The 12,906-nt window shown below is 37.4% G+C and overlaps 1 protein-coding gene across 1 annotated transcript in view; it reads right to left on the minus strand.

Moving 5' to 3' along the window:
* CPSF3 (cleavage and polyadenylation specific factor 3) overlaps positions 1–12,906 on the minus strand; it is a 41,081-nt gene that overhangs the window by 9,670 nt on the left and 18,505 nt on the right. Inside the window, exons 11-15 of the mRNA XM_046662778.1 lie at positions 9,970–10,122; positions 7,149–7,257; positions 5,607–5,705; positions 4,149–4,243; positions 2,540–2,627 (exon numbers count right to left, since the gene is read on the minus strand). Of these exons, the coding sequence (XP_046518734.1) occupies positions 2,540–2,627; positions 4,149–4,243; positions 5,607–5,705; positions 7,149–7,257; positions 9,970–10,122 (544 nt within the window). The remainder of the gene's footprint in view (positions 1–2,539; positions 2,628–4,148; positions 4,244–5,606; positions 5,706–7,148; positions 7,258–9,969; positions 10,123–12,906) is intronic.

The raw sequence follows: 12,906 nt of genomic DNA on the forward strand, positions 1-12,906 counted from the left end.
TCTTGTCTGTTTTCTTTCTCTCACCCCCTATTGCTAATCCATCAGGAAATACTGCTGGCTTTACCTTCAAAATGTCTCCCCAGTCCAACACTTGCTGCTGCCTCCACAACTTCGACCTCAGCCTGAGCCCCACCTCCTGTGTGCATGAGCACGAAGGCTCCTAATTGGAACCTCTGCTTTCACACTTGCCCCCCTAACAGTCTCCCCTCAACGAGCACCAGAGGAATCCTTTAAAACCCTGCAGTGTAACCTATTTCACTCAGACTGCAAGTCCAAAGTCCTAAAAGTGGCCAACAAGGCCCTATACGAAATGCCCCCCCAAACCTTATCAACCTGCCCAGCGATCACTCGAATGTAAGCCCCTAGAGAGAAACGATCTCCTCTGTTCACCAACGTCCCTTAAGACCTTTATTGAGCAGGCACTCAATAAAGACATGCTGAATCAATGTTAAATGGAAATATGCAAGCACCTCAATGCTCCCGAAGAATATAAAATCTCATTCTTAATACACCACAAAGTGGGGAAGAAGCAGGAAATATAAGGTAGCCAGCTAGTTTAACTCAACTCATGGAGAAGCCTGTTCTCACTTGTCTGCAATGAACCTCTGCTGAAATGCTCAAAGGGTAACCTAATGAAGAAATTTTTTTATTATGATTATTAGTTTAAGATAGATCACTAATAACATAATGATTATTTTGAATTCAACTACTACAGATCAGAGTAAAGGTACATTTTCACTTTGGACCAGAGTACTAAGAAAAATACCCAACAGAAAGTCAAACTATCTATGATGGCTCACGTATTCCTTCCTGTACAACAGAGACATTAACTATTTGGTGATTACTGTTAAACCACAGCATCTTTTTTTTGTGTTTCTCCATAATCATTCATCAGAGCAGCAGACGACATCTTGACAGCATCGTTGAGTTTCATGCCAGCATGCTCTGTGACCCCTCCTCTCCCATAGAGCATGGAAATGGGCTTAGAGGAGCTCAGATATTGAGCATCCCTGGAGAGTACACAACATCTTAATCGGCCTAGAAAAACACCATTTTGGCAGAGAAATTTCATTTTTCAGAAAAGTATATAAATATTTTTCTGAATACTGACATTAGGTGATATTATCACAAAACAAGCTTCATTCTACAAAAGGGTTATCAGAATATAATGAACAGAAGCAAGCTTGAGGGCTAAAACACATTTCAGTTCAGGAGTCTTGGATCTGAGCTGAAGAGTCTGAGACACAAAGCGAAGGCAGCCGTGTTCTTAGAGAATTGGGCATTAGTACTGAAACGTGTGCTGGCCAAAAAACTCTGTTAATCTTTTCATTCCTCTTCTCTGTACTTAACCCTTGTCCCTCACTTCACTGTTCCTAACTTGTGCATCACTAATTAGTTACAACTTTTGTAAAAGGTCCTCCTTCCCACATATCCCCACCCCATACCTTGTCCTTTATATTTTTACCACCTAAGAGGTATAAAATACTAAGAGAAAGCTGACGAATGCCTTTAAAACTGTTCTGTCATGCATGTACTCGTGGTCCAGGGCAAAGAGTGTGATACTGAACACCACGTGAGAATCCAAGGCGTGATGTTCTTCTGTGCTTGTCTAAATTGCACAGCTCCATCTCCTATGTTACACACACGGGAGTATCTATTACCTAGTTAATTCAACTAAAACAAATTATCAAATGGTGTCCAAATGATAATTTTTACAAGCACTATTATTCAAATTAAAAGCTCACCAGTAATTCAAATGAATAATTTCGATTTGTCTAGGTATTTATTCATTTCATATTATAGAACTGGCCTGTTACAAGAAGATGGGTAACAAAGTAGTCGGCTACACTTTTTTCTCCTGAAATCAAAGAACTACTTGTTTATTTTTTTAATTTTAAGAAACAGAAATATCCTATCAGAGAACAAGATCTGATGCGGTGTGAAGGGTAAAGGCCGGGAGGCCTCCCAGAATAGTTCAAGAGTGACTTCTTCCCCCAGCAGCAAAAAGGGCTACTGTACATGCCAACAATGCCGATCTTAAGACATGTATTAGACTGAATTATGCATAAAATAGAATCAAACTGTAAAGAAATAAACACAAAAATACTTTCGCTGGTGTCTTCTTTGGTTGAAAACTGCTACTTAGAAAAGGAAACAAAGTTATTGCAAAGTTGCCTCATAGGGCGATTCCATTCTATTTAACACTTGGCAGCATGTAGTAGCATTATTTTCCTATTAGACATCCTGGCTCAATTCAGCATTATTGTGGACTTTCTAATTAAATTGATTTTAAGAGGACTAGGAGATTTTATCTTTATGTTAACTGCAACTGGATTTTTACGGTATGAATGAAGACTCAGGACAAAAAGTAAATAAGACGTTAGTAATATACATTGTTATGCATATATCACATCTGAAAGGTTACAGGAATGAAAAAACCAGATTTGAAGTTCTTTAGGACTCTGTTTTCTGCTTTTTGGCTCACAGAGCCATGGCTGAAATGAAAGAATTAATTGATAAAAAAGAAGTAATTCTGTACCTTTCCTTATTTTCGGGTTTGACTGAACTTCTAATATCACGGTCGTTACTGTATCTGCATACATATCATTGGAAGGGTTTGCCAGCCACTGTAAAGCAAAGGCAAGTTAGGAAGGGATAACTGCGCCAACCACAAAAGCTGCCATCACTACCCACCCATCCAGACCGTACATATGATAGGACTACTGCTTCTAGCATCTTCACTGAAATTAACTGACTCACTCTTTCCTGAAATGGATTAATAATGCTGGACTTCTCTAATTTTTTAAAAATAACAACAGTAAAATGTACTGAGCACTTCCTTTGTGGCAAGTGTTTTATATACACTATCTCATTTAACTGTCATCACATCTTCATTATAAAGGAGGAAACTGACTTAAAGTAACTCGCACAGGCAAACACAAGCAGTAACAAACTCCTAGTCACTATATTTTAGGAGCATAGACAGTAATATTTTTAAACATTTACTTTTGTTTCTCATATGTAGCCTAAGATCCCATAATACTCTTTCATGTGCTCAGTGCCCCAAGAAAGTTTTCCATGTCTACCAGGTTAGGGTGAAGCCAACTGAATTATTTTGGGAACGAGCATCCTTCCTATTTTTCATTCTCTTTCCAAAGACTACTTTTACAAGCAACGTGAGGCACTTGAAAAACTTACTCTAAGATCTTCTTTGACATGTTAACTCTAGGGGACAAAAATACATTCTCTAATAGTATTTAGTAGCCTGAGCTAAATTAATGTCTCTAGTATCTTTTCCCCTTTCTCAGATATTAATGCTTTGTATATTATTGTAGGTAACTTCATGTTATAGATAACCAGACTTTTTGACAATTTCTTCAGTTATTTTTAGCCTTATGAATAAAATTTAGACTTAAATCACAGAACTGATTGGGACCAAGCAAACAGATCTTTTTTTTGTTTATTTTAAAAAATAATATGGATGAACAGAATAGTTCATTATATAGCTGGGAAATTTACGTACAACCTTGAGGTAGAGAAACAGACAAGGTCCCTCCTGGGATCATTCAGTCCAGGATTCACTTTGAAAAGTCCTTTAAACTTAACGGATGCCAACCTATCAAAATCAACCATCAAATTCATTTGGTGCCTGAGTTCCAAATTCTACCAGTAGGAATTTAAAATTCTAACAGTAGGAACCACATTCACCTTTGTTGATTTGGGTCATTTTAATGTTGCTTATTTGAATCTTCAAAATTCCACTCTCTTAAGAAATGCTGCATGACAATGTTTTTTTTATTGTAACAGAATTAGATTTTTATCTTGAGAATTTTAAGACCTTTTGATATAACTGAAGACACCTTGGGTACCACAAAATCAGTTGAGACTTACTCATATGAGAGACCTATACTCATTATACATACTAAATATTAAGCCTAACTTTATTATTAGTTTCTATGTTATCATAACCACATGTAAAATGCCTACCTACGTTATATTTAAAGCTGATCCTGAAGAGAAAAATATAAACATATATATTTTCCAAAATTTTTTTTCCTAACTGGGAAGAAACTAATTTTCTCAACAATTACATGTGAACTCAGAACTTTTTTCCCCCCTCCTTTTTTAGGTAAATGATCTTATCTTACTTCTAATACAACCATTCCTGGTTCCTGTATTACAGTAATATTTTTGAACACTTTCAAAGCAGGTTTTTCTTGAATTTCTAATTCTTCTACATCACCTGAAAAAAGAATTTTGAGATGTATATAATTTTCTGATAATCTTTCGGAGGCATAATTATTCATTTGTTTACAGAGACAGCTGAAATAAAGCTGATACACAACGAACGATTTACTAACTTATTTGCATAACCAGATTTTAAACAGCTAAGTAAGTTTTATATTAATTGCCTATAACAACTGAAAGATCTTAACATATCTTATAAAAATTCACAAAACGAGATAGGATTTACCTTGGACATTAGATAATTTATCACTAGCAAACTTTGGTGATTGTCAAACATCAATGTTCGTATAAGAGAGCCACTAGCATCTGAACACTCCACTAGCATCTTAAAATTTAACATGAGCCTCATCAACTATGAGTTACTTCTACCTTCTGTCTTCATAGGTTTAATCATTCTACAGGGAAATTCTATTGTCCAAGATGAGACTTTTCTGGTTTTCCCAGTAACCTCTTAATTAAAGATTAACTCAGAAATACTTTATTAACTTTCTATGTTATGACCTATATTTCCTTTTTTTTTTTTTCCTGCTTTACCTCCCCAAACCCCCCCGTACAGTTGTATATCTTAGTTGCAGGTCCTTCTAGTTGTGGGATGTGGGACGCCGCCTCAACGTGGCCTAACGAACAGTGCCCTGTCTGCGCCCAGGATCCGAACCCTGGGCTGCCGCAGTGGAGCGCGCGAACTTAACCACTCGGCCACAGAGCTGGCCCCATGACCTATATTTCTAACATGAGGATCTGAGGTAAAAAACATTTTTCTTTCTACTGGTTTATTTTATGGTAGTACTTTACCATATGAATTATGAAGAGCATATTAATAGAAGGTGTAATTTGTAATTTGAAGTGTTGTTGCTCATTAGAGAGAGTCCACACCTTTTAACTTAGTCATTGCTCTTCATTATGTCAATACACAAGAATCGCTAATTCAAAATGGTCTAATATGAAAACAGCATAGGTGTACTCTTACTGGCCTTTTGCTAGTGGTCATGCCCTCTCATAACACCTGCTGTATAGACTGGTACTGATGGAACCAGAAAATTTATTTTCAATGAAAAAAGAAAAAAATAGTTAAAATTTTGGTATAGTAAACTAAAGCAGACTTTAAACACAAGAAACAAAGACTGCTGATAATTTTAGAATTTTAAGTGGATCAAGGATAAGAGGTATTATGGGATTTAAAAACTTATCAGTATATTTTCAAAATTTTCACCTAAACATGATAACATGACCAAGTGAAGTACAAGTAACATTTATACGATTCTGAGACAATTACCAAAGATTAAATAACATCCTTTCCTAGATAATTATCTTACTCAAAAATAGAAAACATTTAAGTGATTTTCAATAAATACACACACCTGTCAACTTCTGTAGCTGGTAATAGAGCAAATTAAAAGGACCAGTATATGGAATGGCTTGGGTCTGTTTTACAGTGCTCATGGCCAAGTCAGTATAATCTGAAGAGAAAATTAGAATAAAGACACTTTAGGAGACAATACTAGCTCCACAAAATACAATCTGCAAACACATACCAGGAGTAAATAAAAGAGAAGTAAAAGGAAAGGAAGTAAGAACATGTTTTTCAAGCTAACAAGGTGCTTCTTATTTGTTCCTATCCACACTGTCCCCATTATCGAGCCCCCCACAACAGTTAACTTACGCTTCCTCATTCTCCTGAACACAGCAGGCCCCTGAATGCCCCCAGGCCAGTGTGCCAGCTGTCCTCTGCAGTCTTTTCTGCTCGGCAACGCCTAACAATCCTTTACCACCTGGCACAAATGCTACCTGGTTTGCAAAGCTTCTCTCAACTCTTCTAGGCGCATTCTCTCCTCACACACTTAGCATGCACTTCTCTATGTCACTGATCAATACTGTGATTAGCTCTTCACAGGTCTGCTTCTCCCATTAGATGGCTTTACAAGGGTTGGGACTGTGCTTTTTTAAAAATGTTTGCTTTTTTTATTAAAGATTAGCACCTGTGCTAACATCTGTTGCCAATCTTCTTTTTTTCTTCTCCCCAAAGCCCCCCAGTACATAGTTGTATATTCTAGTTGTAGGTCCTTCTGGTTGTGCTATGTGGGACGCCACCTCAGCATGGCCTGACGAGTGGCACCATGTCCGTGCCCAGGATCCAAACCAGTGAAACCCTGGGCCGCTGAAGCAGAGACACGGACTTAACCACTCAGCCACAGGGCCAGCCCTGGAACTGTGCTTTTTAATAAATTTTCAGTCCTCCAGCACCTAGCACAAGGTCTAACATAGAGTAAGATCTCACCAACTGCTGAACAAAGGAACAAGTCACATTCTCCTGTGTGATGGTCTGAAAGCTGACAGGTGGCCTATCTCACAGATGAACACCTAAACACTGCTGCTGTTTTCCATTCCTTCATAAAGCACTTATAATTTATTAGTGTTTTATAAATAAAATGGAGTACAGTTATTTATGTTAAGATAATACCATATTTACTGCAAAAGGAATGATGGCTTAGCATTTACACAGGCACAGAATATAAAGGCCCAGCAAGTGACGTAAAACTACAGGTCATAAACATGAAAATGCTTGTGTGGGGAGCCCAACATCACTTGAGAAAATGAAAGCACCAGTGCTCTGTCGTGAGAGGCAGAACACAGGCTGGTAAAGGGTCAGCAGGAGCATGCAATCTGTCTCAGAGGTGAACTTATGTTTCCAATTAAGAAAAAAGTTATTTCACAAATTTAAATGTTTCAAGAGTTCAAGGAAGATATTTTTCCTATAAAGCTAACTGGAATATAAGCTTTCACCTATTTCTATTTTACTATTTGGTTTTTACTTAAAATTTGGCCACTAGGTAAGAGAAGTTTTCATAGATTTTCTTCAATGCGAAAATCAAATTATCTTTAACATTTAATAGAATACTTACTGGAGAGGTCACAAGGAGAAAGTATGTGATAATTAAAGTTTCTTTTAACAAGTATTCCTGAGACCCGCTGGCCTTGTTCTGGTTTTTTGTCTGCTAAAAAGCCCATGACCTATTAAAAAAACAAACAAACAAAAACCCCAAAACAACTTGCAGGAAATAGAATCTTGTAAAATGCAATTAATTATTCAGTACTCAACCATATTATGACCATTTGACATTCAAACTATGAAAACAACACATGAATTTAAACATGAAAAATATAAAATGTTATATACTCCACAACCCGGCAGTAACAACGCTAGCAAGAGACCAAAGGGAAGAGTTAGGGGGGCAGATCCGGCAAGAATGGCCAGGTTCAGTTCAGTTCCAATCAGTTTAGCAACCACGTAAAGCTACTAGGTGCACAGGCTTAAAAAGCTCTAGACAGCTACAGTGTGGTGGGAAGGGCAGCAGCTCAGGCCAGGACTGCGTGCATGCCCTCAGGCTGGGCATCGGCCTCGTACAGAGTGAGCTCCACTATACAAAGGTGTGAGGCCATGTAGACCCCACAACAAAAGAGGAGCATCTTTGAATCTTTAGGTCCATAAAGATAAGTAATATCTTATCAATAAAGGTAATATCTTATCAATATCTATCAATAAAGATGGGTATGGAAGAGCTCATACAACTGAGGAAAATTTTTTAGGAGAAGAGGGTGAGGACAGTTCAAAAACTAACAAAAGCAAAAATCTTACAAACATGAAACCCAACATTCTTTTTTTTTTTTAAGATTGGCACCTGAGCTAACAATCTTTTTCCTTTTTGCTTTTTCTCCCCAAATCTCTCCAGTACATAGTTGCATATTTCAGTTGTGGGTCCTTCTAGTTGTGGCATGTGGGATGGCACCTCAGTGTGGCCTGACCAGCGGTGCCATGTCCGCCCCCAGGATCCGAACTGGCGAAACCCTGGGCCGCCAAAGTGGAGTGCACGAACTTAACCACTCGGCCACAGGGCCGGCCCTGAAACCCAACATTCTTAAATACAACTTCCCTCAACTACAAATAAATGAACTCAAACGGGACAAACACAGCATAATTCACACTGGTTTACCTTTCATCAAGTAAGGGCAAGAGCAGCCAGGCAGTAATACTGTTTGTTCTTGTAACTATAATGGGAGCGAGCTCTATTTCACATGGTTTCTTAGGGTCGATTTCTCCTTAAAAGCAGGTGACTTAATGAAAAGGAGCTCTGCTCCCAGGAGGCTGACTTTAAAAGCGTGAAGTCTCAGACGCTGATCTAGTGTGCTTGCCTGCCTGCAGAACAAAGCACCTCAGAGGAAAGAGCGAGGGAGTCTTCTTCCGACTTCACCTGCTGCTGCCAGCTGAGGTTTCTCTCGATTCCAGTGTGTGTTAGTTTCCTATATGCTGATTTATTAACATATATACAGTTAGTTGGCCTGACACTTCTCCAAAGTAAAGTGCATGGGTTTTTTTGATAGTTCTTTGTGGATGTGATTTCCCTGACTTACTGAGTTTCTGTTTTACATGGTTGAGGATGTCTGCCATAAATCCTAAATAACGTTATTACACTTGAGGAAAAAAATAACTAAAGCTAATGATTTTAAATAACTAAAATTATGGCTGAAATAACAGAAAAACACTTCAATACAAAACTGTATGTGGTGAAATAGTTATTGGTAATAGTTTCTCTGTGCATACATAAAGTTAAATTTAAGAATGACACATATACCTAAAGTGTGTTCTCAGTTCTGTAGTCAAAAAATGTTCAAATGCTGCACACTGTACTTCTTGAGGCTTTATAATGCACAAGGGCCTAACAACTCTGGCAAGTCCTGCTGTAAAGAAACTAGCTTAACTTTGTTCAACTTAGCTTCTCCTAAATTGTCTGACTGTAAAACTTTTTCCTCCTCAAATCTCAACTAGCAGAGTTTGGGAAATTCAGTTCTGAACATATTCTCAACTGAATATATTTTTCTATAGGTGTAAGGACCCCTTCCATTAAACTGGCCTCTGGAAAGTGTTGTGAAGAGGAGTAAATACAACCAATTGCTCTTCTTTGGCAGTAAAAGCCTCACAGCCTTACTTTCTCTAATTTGTTTCTTCCCTCAAATTCAACCACTAGAAAGGATATTCCCCAATTTGCTTCCTCATATCTGGTTCATGATGTATTAGAAGAATGCTGTTAAGTTGCTCATTAACACATATCTGATATTTAAAACTTCAGATAATCATTAAAACATTTCCTTTAGAAGTATCTTAAAAAAATTTTAATATGAAGTAAAAATGAAGATTTCTACAGCATTCCACTAAAATCCTAGGTAAGGTTTTCCTATTTCTTTTTAAATTCTGAAAATATTATATTTCACTGTCAAAAATGCTTAATTCTTAAAATCACAGATTTTTATAAATCCCATCATATCCACAGACATATATGGGAGACATGGGCCTATCTTTAGATTCTTAGGGAGAATGACAAGAGGTGGACAGAATACCATATTGGATATAGTAAAAAAACAGTAATGAATATTTGTTTATCCTCAGACATGGGAAGGAAAAGTACGTGGGGATGTGGATTAAAAAGCTAGCAAATTCAAGTGCATTAAGATCTAATTTATTTAAAAATTTTTCATGTGAAGAAACAAATTAGTAGAACCAGAAGAAGCCTTAAAAAGCATACGGATAAATTCTTGTAGTAGACCAAGTTGATAGAAATCATCATTAAGCACAGTGTTTTTTTAATTAAAACAGGTCTGTTCTTTTTAAGAAGTATACATTTCCCTGAAGAGCACACATAATTAGGAGTAGGAACCAGAGCCTTTTACCTTGGCCAGCTTTTCTCCTCTGAAGTTCAAGGTCACTGCTTCTGTATTCCGAGGATTATGAACTTCTATGTGAACTTCATCATTATCTTCATATTCTCGAATCAGGGCTGCTTTCAATCTGGCCATTTCATTCTGTTCTCCGTGGACTAAAATCTACATAGAATAAATTTTAGAAGAGCATAGGGAAACATCTTTAGTTCAAATTAGTGATGGCCCTTATCTTAATTAAATATATGAAACAGAGATATACTTGAAGTTATTAAACTTTACTACTTTTAAGGACCTCCAGTCAATCAAACTTGTACAGACACTTTCATTCTGTTTGGTGTTACAAGTTCCTTAAGTAGAACTATTTCAAGAAAGAGTAAAGAAACTTCTTTTCGGGGCCGACTCCGTGGCCGAGTGGTTAAGTTTGTGCGCTCCGCTGCGGCGGCCCAGGGTTCGGATCCTGGGCGCGGACATGGCACTGCTTGTCAGGCCACGTTGAGGCGGCGTCCCACATCCCACAACTAGAAGGACATGCAACAAAGATATACAACTGTGTACAGGGGGGGTTTGGGGAGATAAAAGCAGGAAAAAAAAAAAAAAAGATTGGCAACCGTTGTTAGCCCAGGTGCCAATCTTTAAAAATAAATAAATAAATCTCTGAGATTTAAAAAAAAAAAAGAAAGAAACTTCTTTTCTACTCCAATTTTTGCCACTAATGAGATACGCAACTTTGCGGAAACCAGACTTTTCCTAGGCTTCCGTGCTCATGCTGGTAAAGGGCTGGACGCAGTGACTTCTGTAGCCTCTACCAGCCTCAGGTGCATATGATTCTTGTATGAAACTACTGCTACTCCCACTGTCTCAGAAAACACCCAGTTTTCTTCAGCTTTCTTAATATAAGACTTTCAGAAGAAGCTTTTTATGGGAAAAAAAGACTTCTGATATTTTCTTCTGTTTATTAAAGCAATACCAAATATAATATTTCAGAACCAAATGCAACTGCATTTTAGAGGGTTATTTACAACTATTGTATTAGCTACCAGTCTCTCTATATTCACTTTTATAACCTACACAGTATCTTACAAGAGAGATTATTCTTAACCTATGGACAACTGGTAGACGATTTCTCGCCTGAGCTAAGAGAAGCCTGCCAGCATATGGCCCAGTGGTGAAGAAGCCTAGCTTTGGGGCCTGGCTGCTTGAACACAAATCCTGGCACTGTCACTTACTAGCTGTGCAACCTTGGGCAAGTTACTTGACATCTCAGTTTTCTCATCTACAAAACAGTTGTTGGTTGTGAGGAGTAAGCAAGTTGATACTTGTAAAATACTAGTACAGGACCTGGCATATGGTAAATACTCAATAAATGCTAGCTATTATTTACTATTACCACCAATACTATTATTATTTTATCCTGTAGACACACTTTTGCTGACCTGGTTACTGAAGGAAGGTAAGCATCAAGCTCAATCCAAGAATTTAACTGACAGCAGAGATACAGCCTGAAGAGCGATGCAATGGGACTGAGGATGAGGTAGTGATACTAGAGAGAAGGGACAACACAGCTTTTCCTCCACGGCTTTAAATCTGGGAGAATATCTGTAAACCAAAGACCCTAGAACGCACCTGGGGGGAGCCTGCGCTATAACTACATGTGACACGCTATGATGCTAAAAAGTAGGTGAGTGATTTTCTCCACCAAAGAATCTTCTCATTACGGGCCAAGGGCAAGTATCTGTGAGGACTATCATGCTAGAAAGAACTTGAAAATTAACAAGAGTACACAAAAAGATGCCCAACTCCATTAGTCATTAGGGAGATGAAAACCAAAACCACAATGATACCACTTCACACTTAGTAGGTGGCTATAATTAAAAAAGGAAAAGAACAAGTGTTTGCAAGGATATGGAGAAATTGGAACCCTTGTGCACTGCTGGGGGGGAAGGTAAAATAGTGTGGCTCCTATGGAAAACACTTTGGTGATTCCTCAAAAAGTTAAACACTGAATTATCAAATGATCCAGCAATTCCACTCTCAGTTATATACCCCAAAGAACTGAAATGAAAACAGGGACTCAAACAGATCCTTATATGCTAATGTTCACTCGGGCATTATTCACAATAGCCAAAAGGTGGCAACAACCCAAGTGTCCATCAACAGATGAACAAACAAAATGTGGTACATACATACAATGAAATATTATTCAGCCATAAAAAGGAATGGAATTCTGTTACATCCTACAACATAGATGAACCTTGAAAACATATGTTAATTACTGTATGATTTCACTTACATGAAATATCTAGAATAGGCAAATTCATAGAAAGTAAATTAGAAGTTACCAGAGGCTGGGGGCAGGAGGGAATGGGGAATTATTGCTTAATGGGTACAGTTTCTGTTTGGGGAGATGAAAAACTTTTGGAAATGATAGTGGTGATGGTTGCACAACACTGAATATAATTAATGCCACTGAACTGTACACTTAAAAATGGTTAAAATTGCAAATTTTATATTTTAACCACAATAAAAAATATGTACCAAAAAAATTTAACAAAAGGCCATTTCCTCTAAATCACTTTTCAATACATTCAGAAAGAGTACTTCAGCTGTTTTCTAAAGACATGTGTCCCACAAGTGTTCCTCTAATTAAAAATACTTGTTTTTTTAGCCTACCCTTCTCTCTACTCCCACCAAAATATAACTCATTAATTCATAATTACATGAAAATTAAAAATATAAATAAATCATATTAGTAAGGAGCTATGTAACATACTTCATATCTATTTACATCTTTAATTTTTTACTCTTATATGACTTGTCTTTCTCCTCTTTCCTCATTACTAAGCATTTACTACATGCCAGGCACTGTATTACGTGCTTTAGATATATGTTCTCTCATTTAGTCCTCACAATAACTAGCCTTAATGAGGTACTATTATCCCTATTTAC

This window comes from Equus quagga, chromosome 5 (genome assembly GCF_021613505.1).
Source record: "Equus quagga isolate Etosha38 chromosome 5, UCLA_HA_Equagga_1.0, whole genome shotgun sequence".
Taxonomy (NCBI): Eukaryota; Metazoa; Chordata; class Mammalia; order Perissodactyla; family Equidae; genus Equus; species Equus quagga.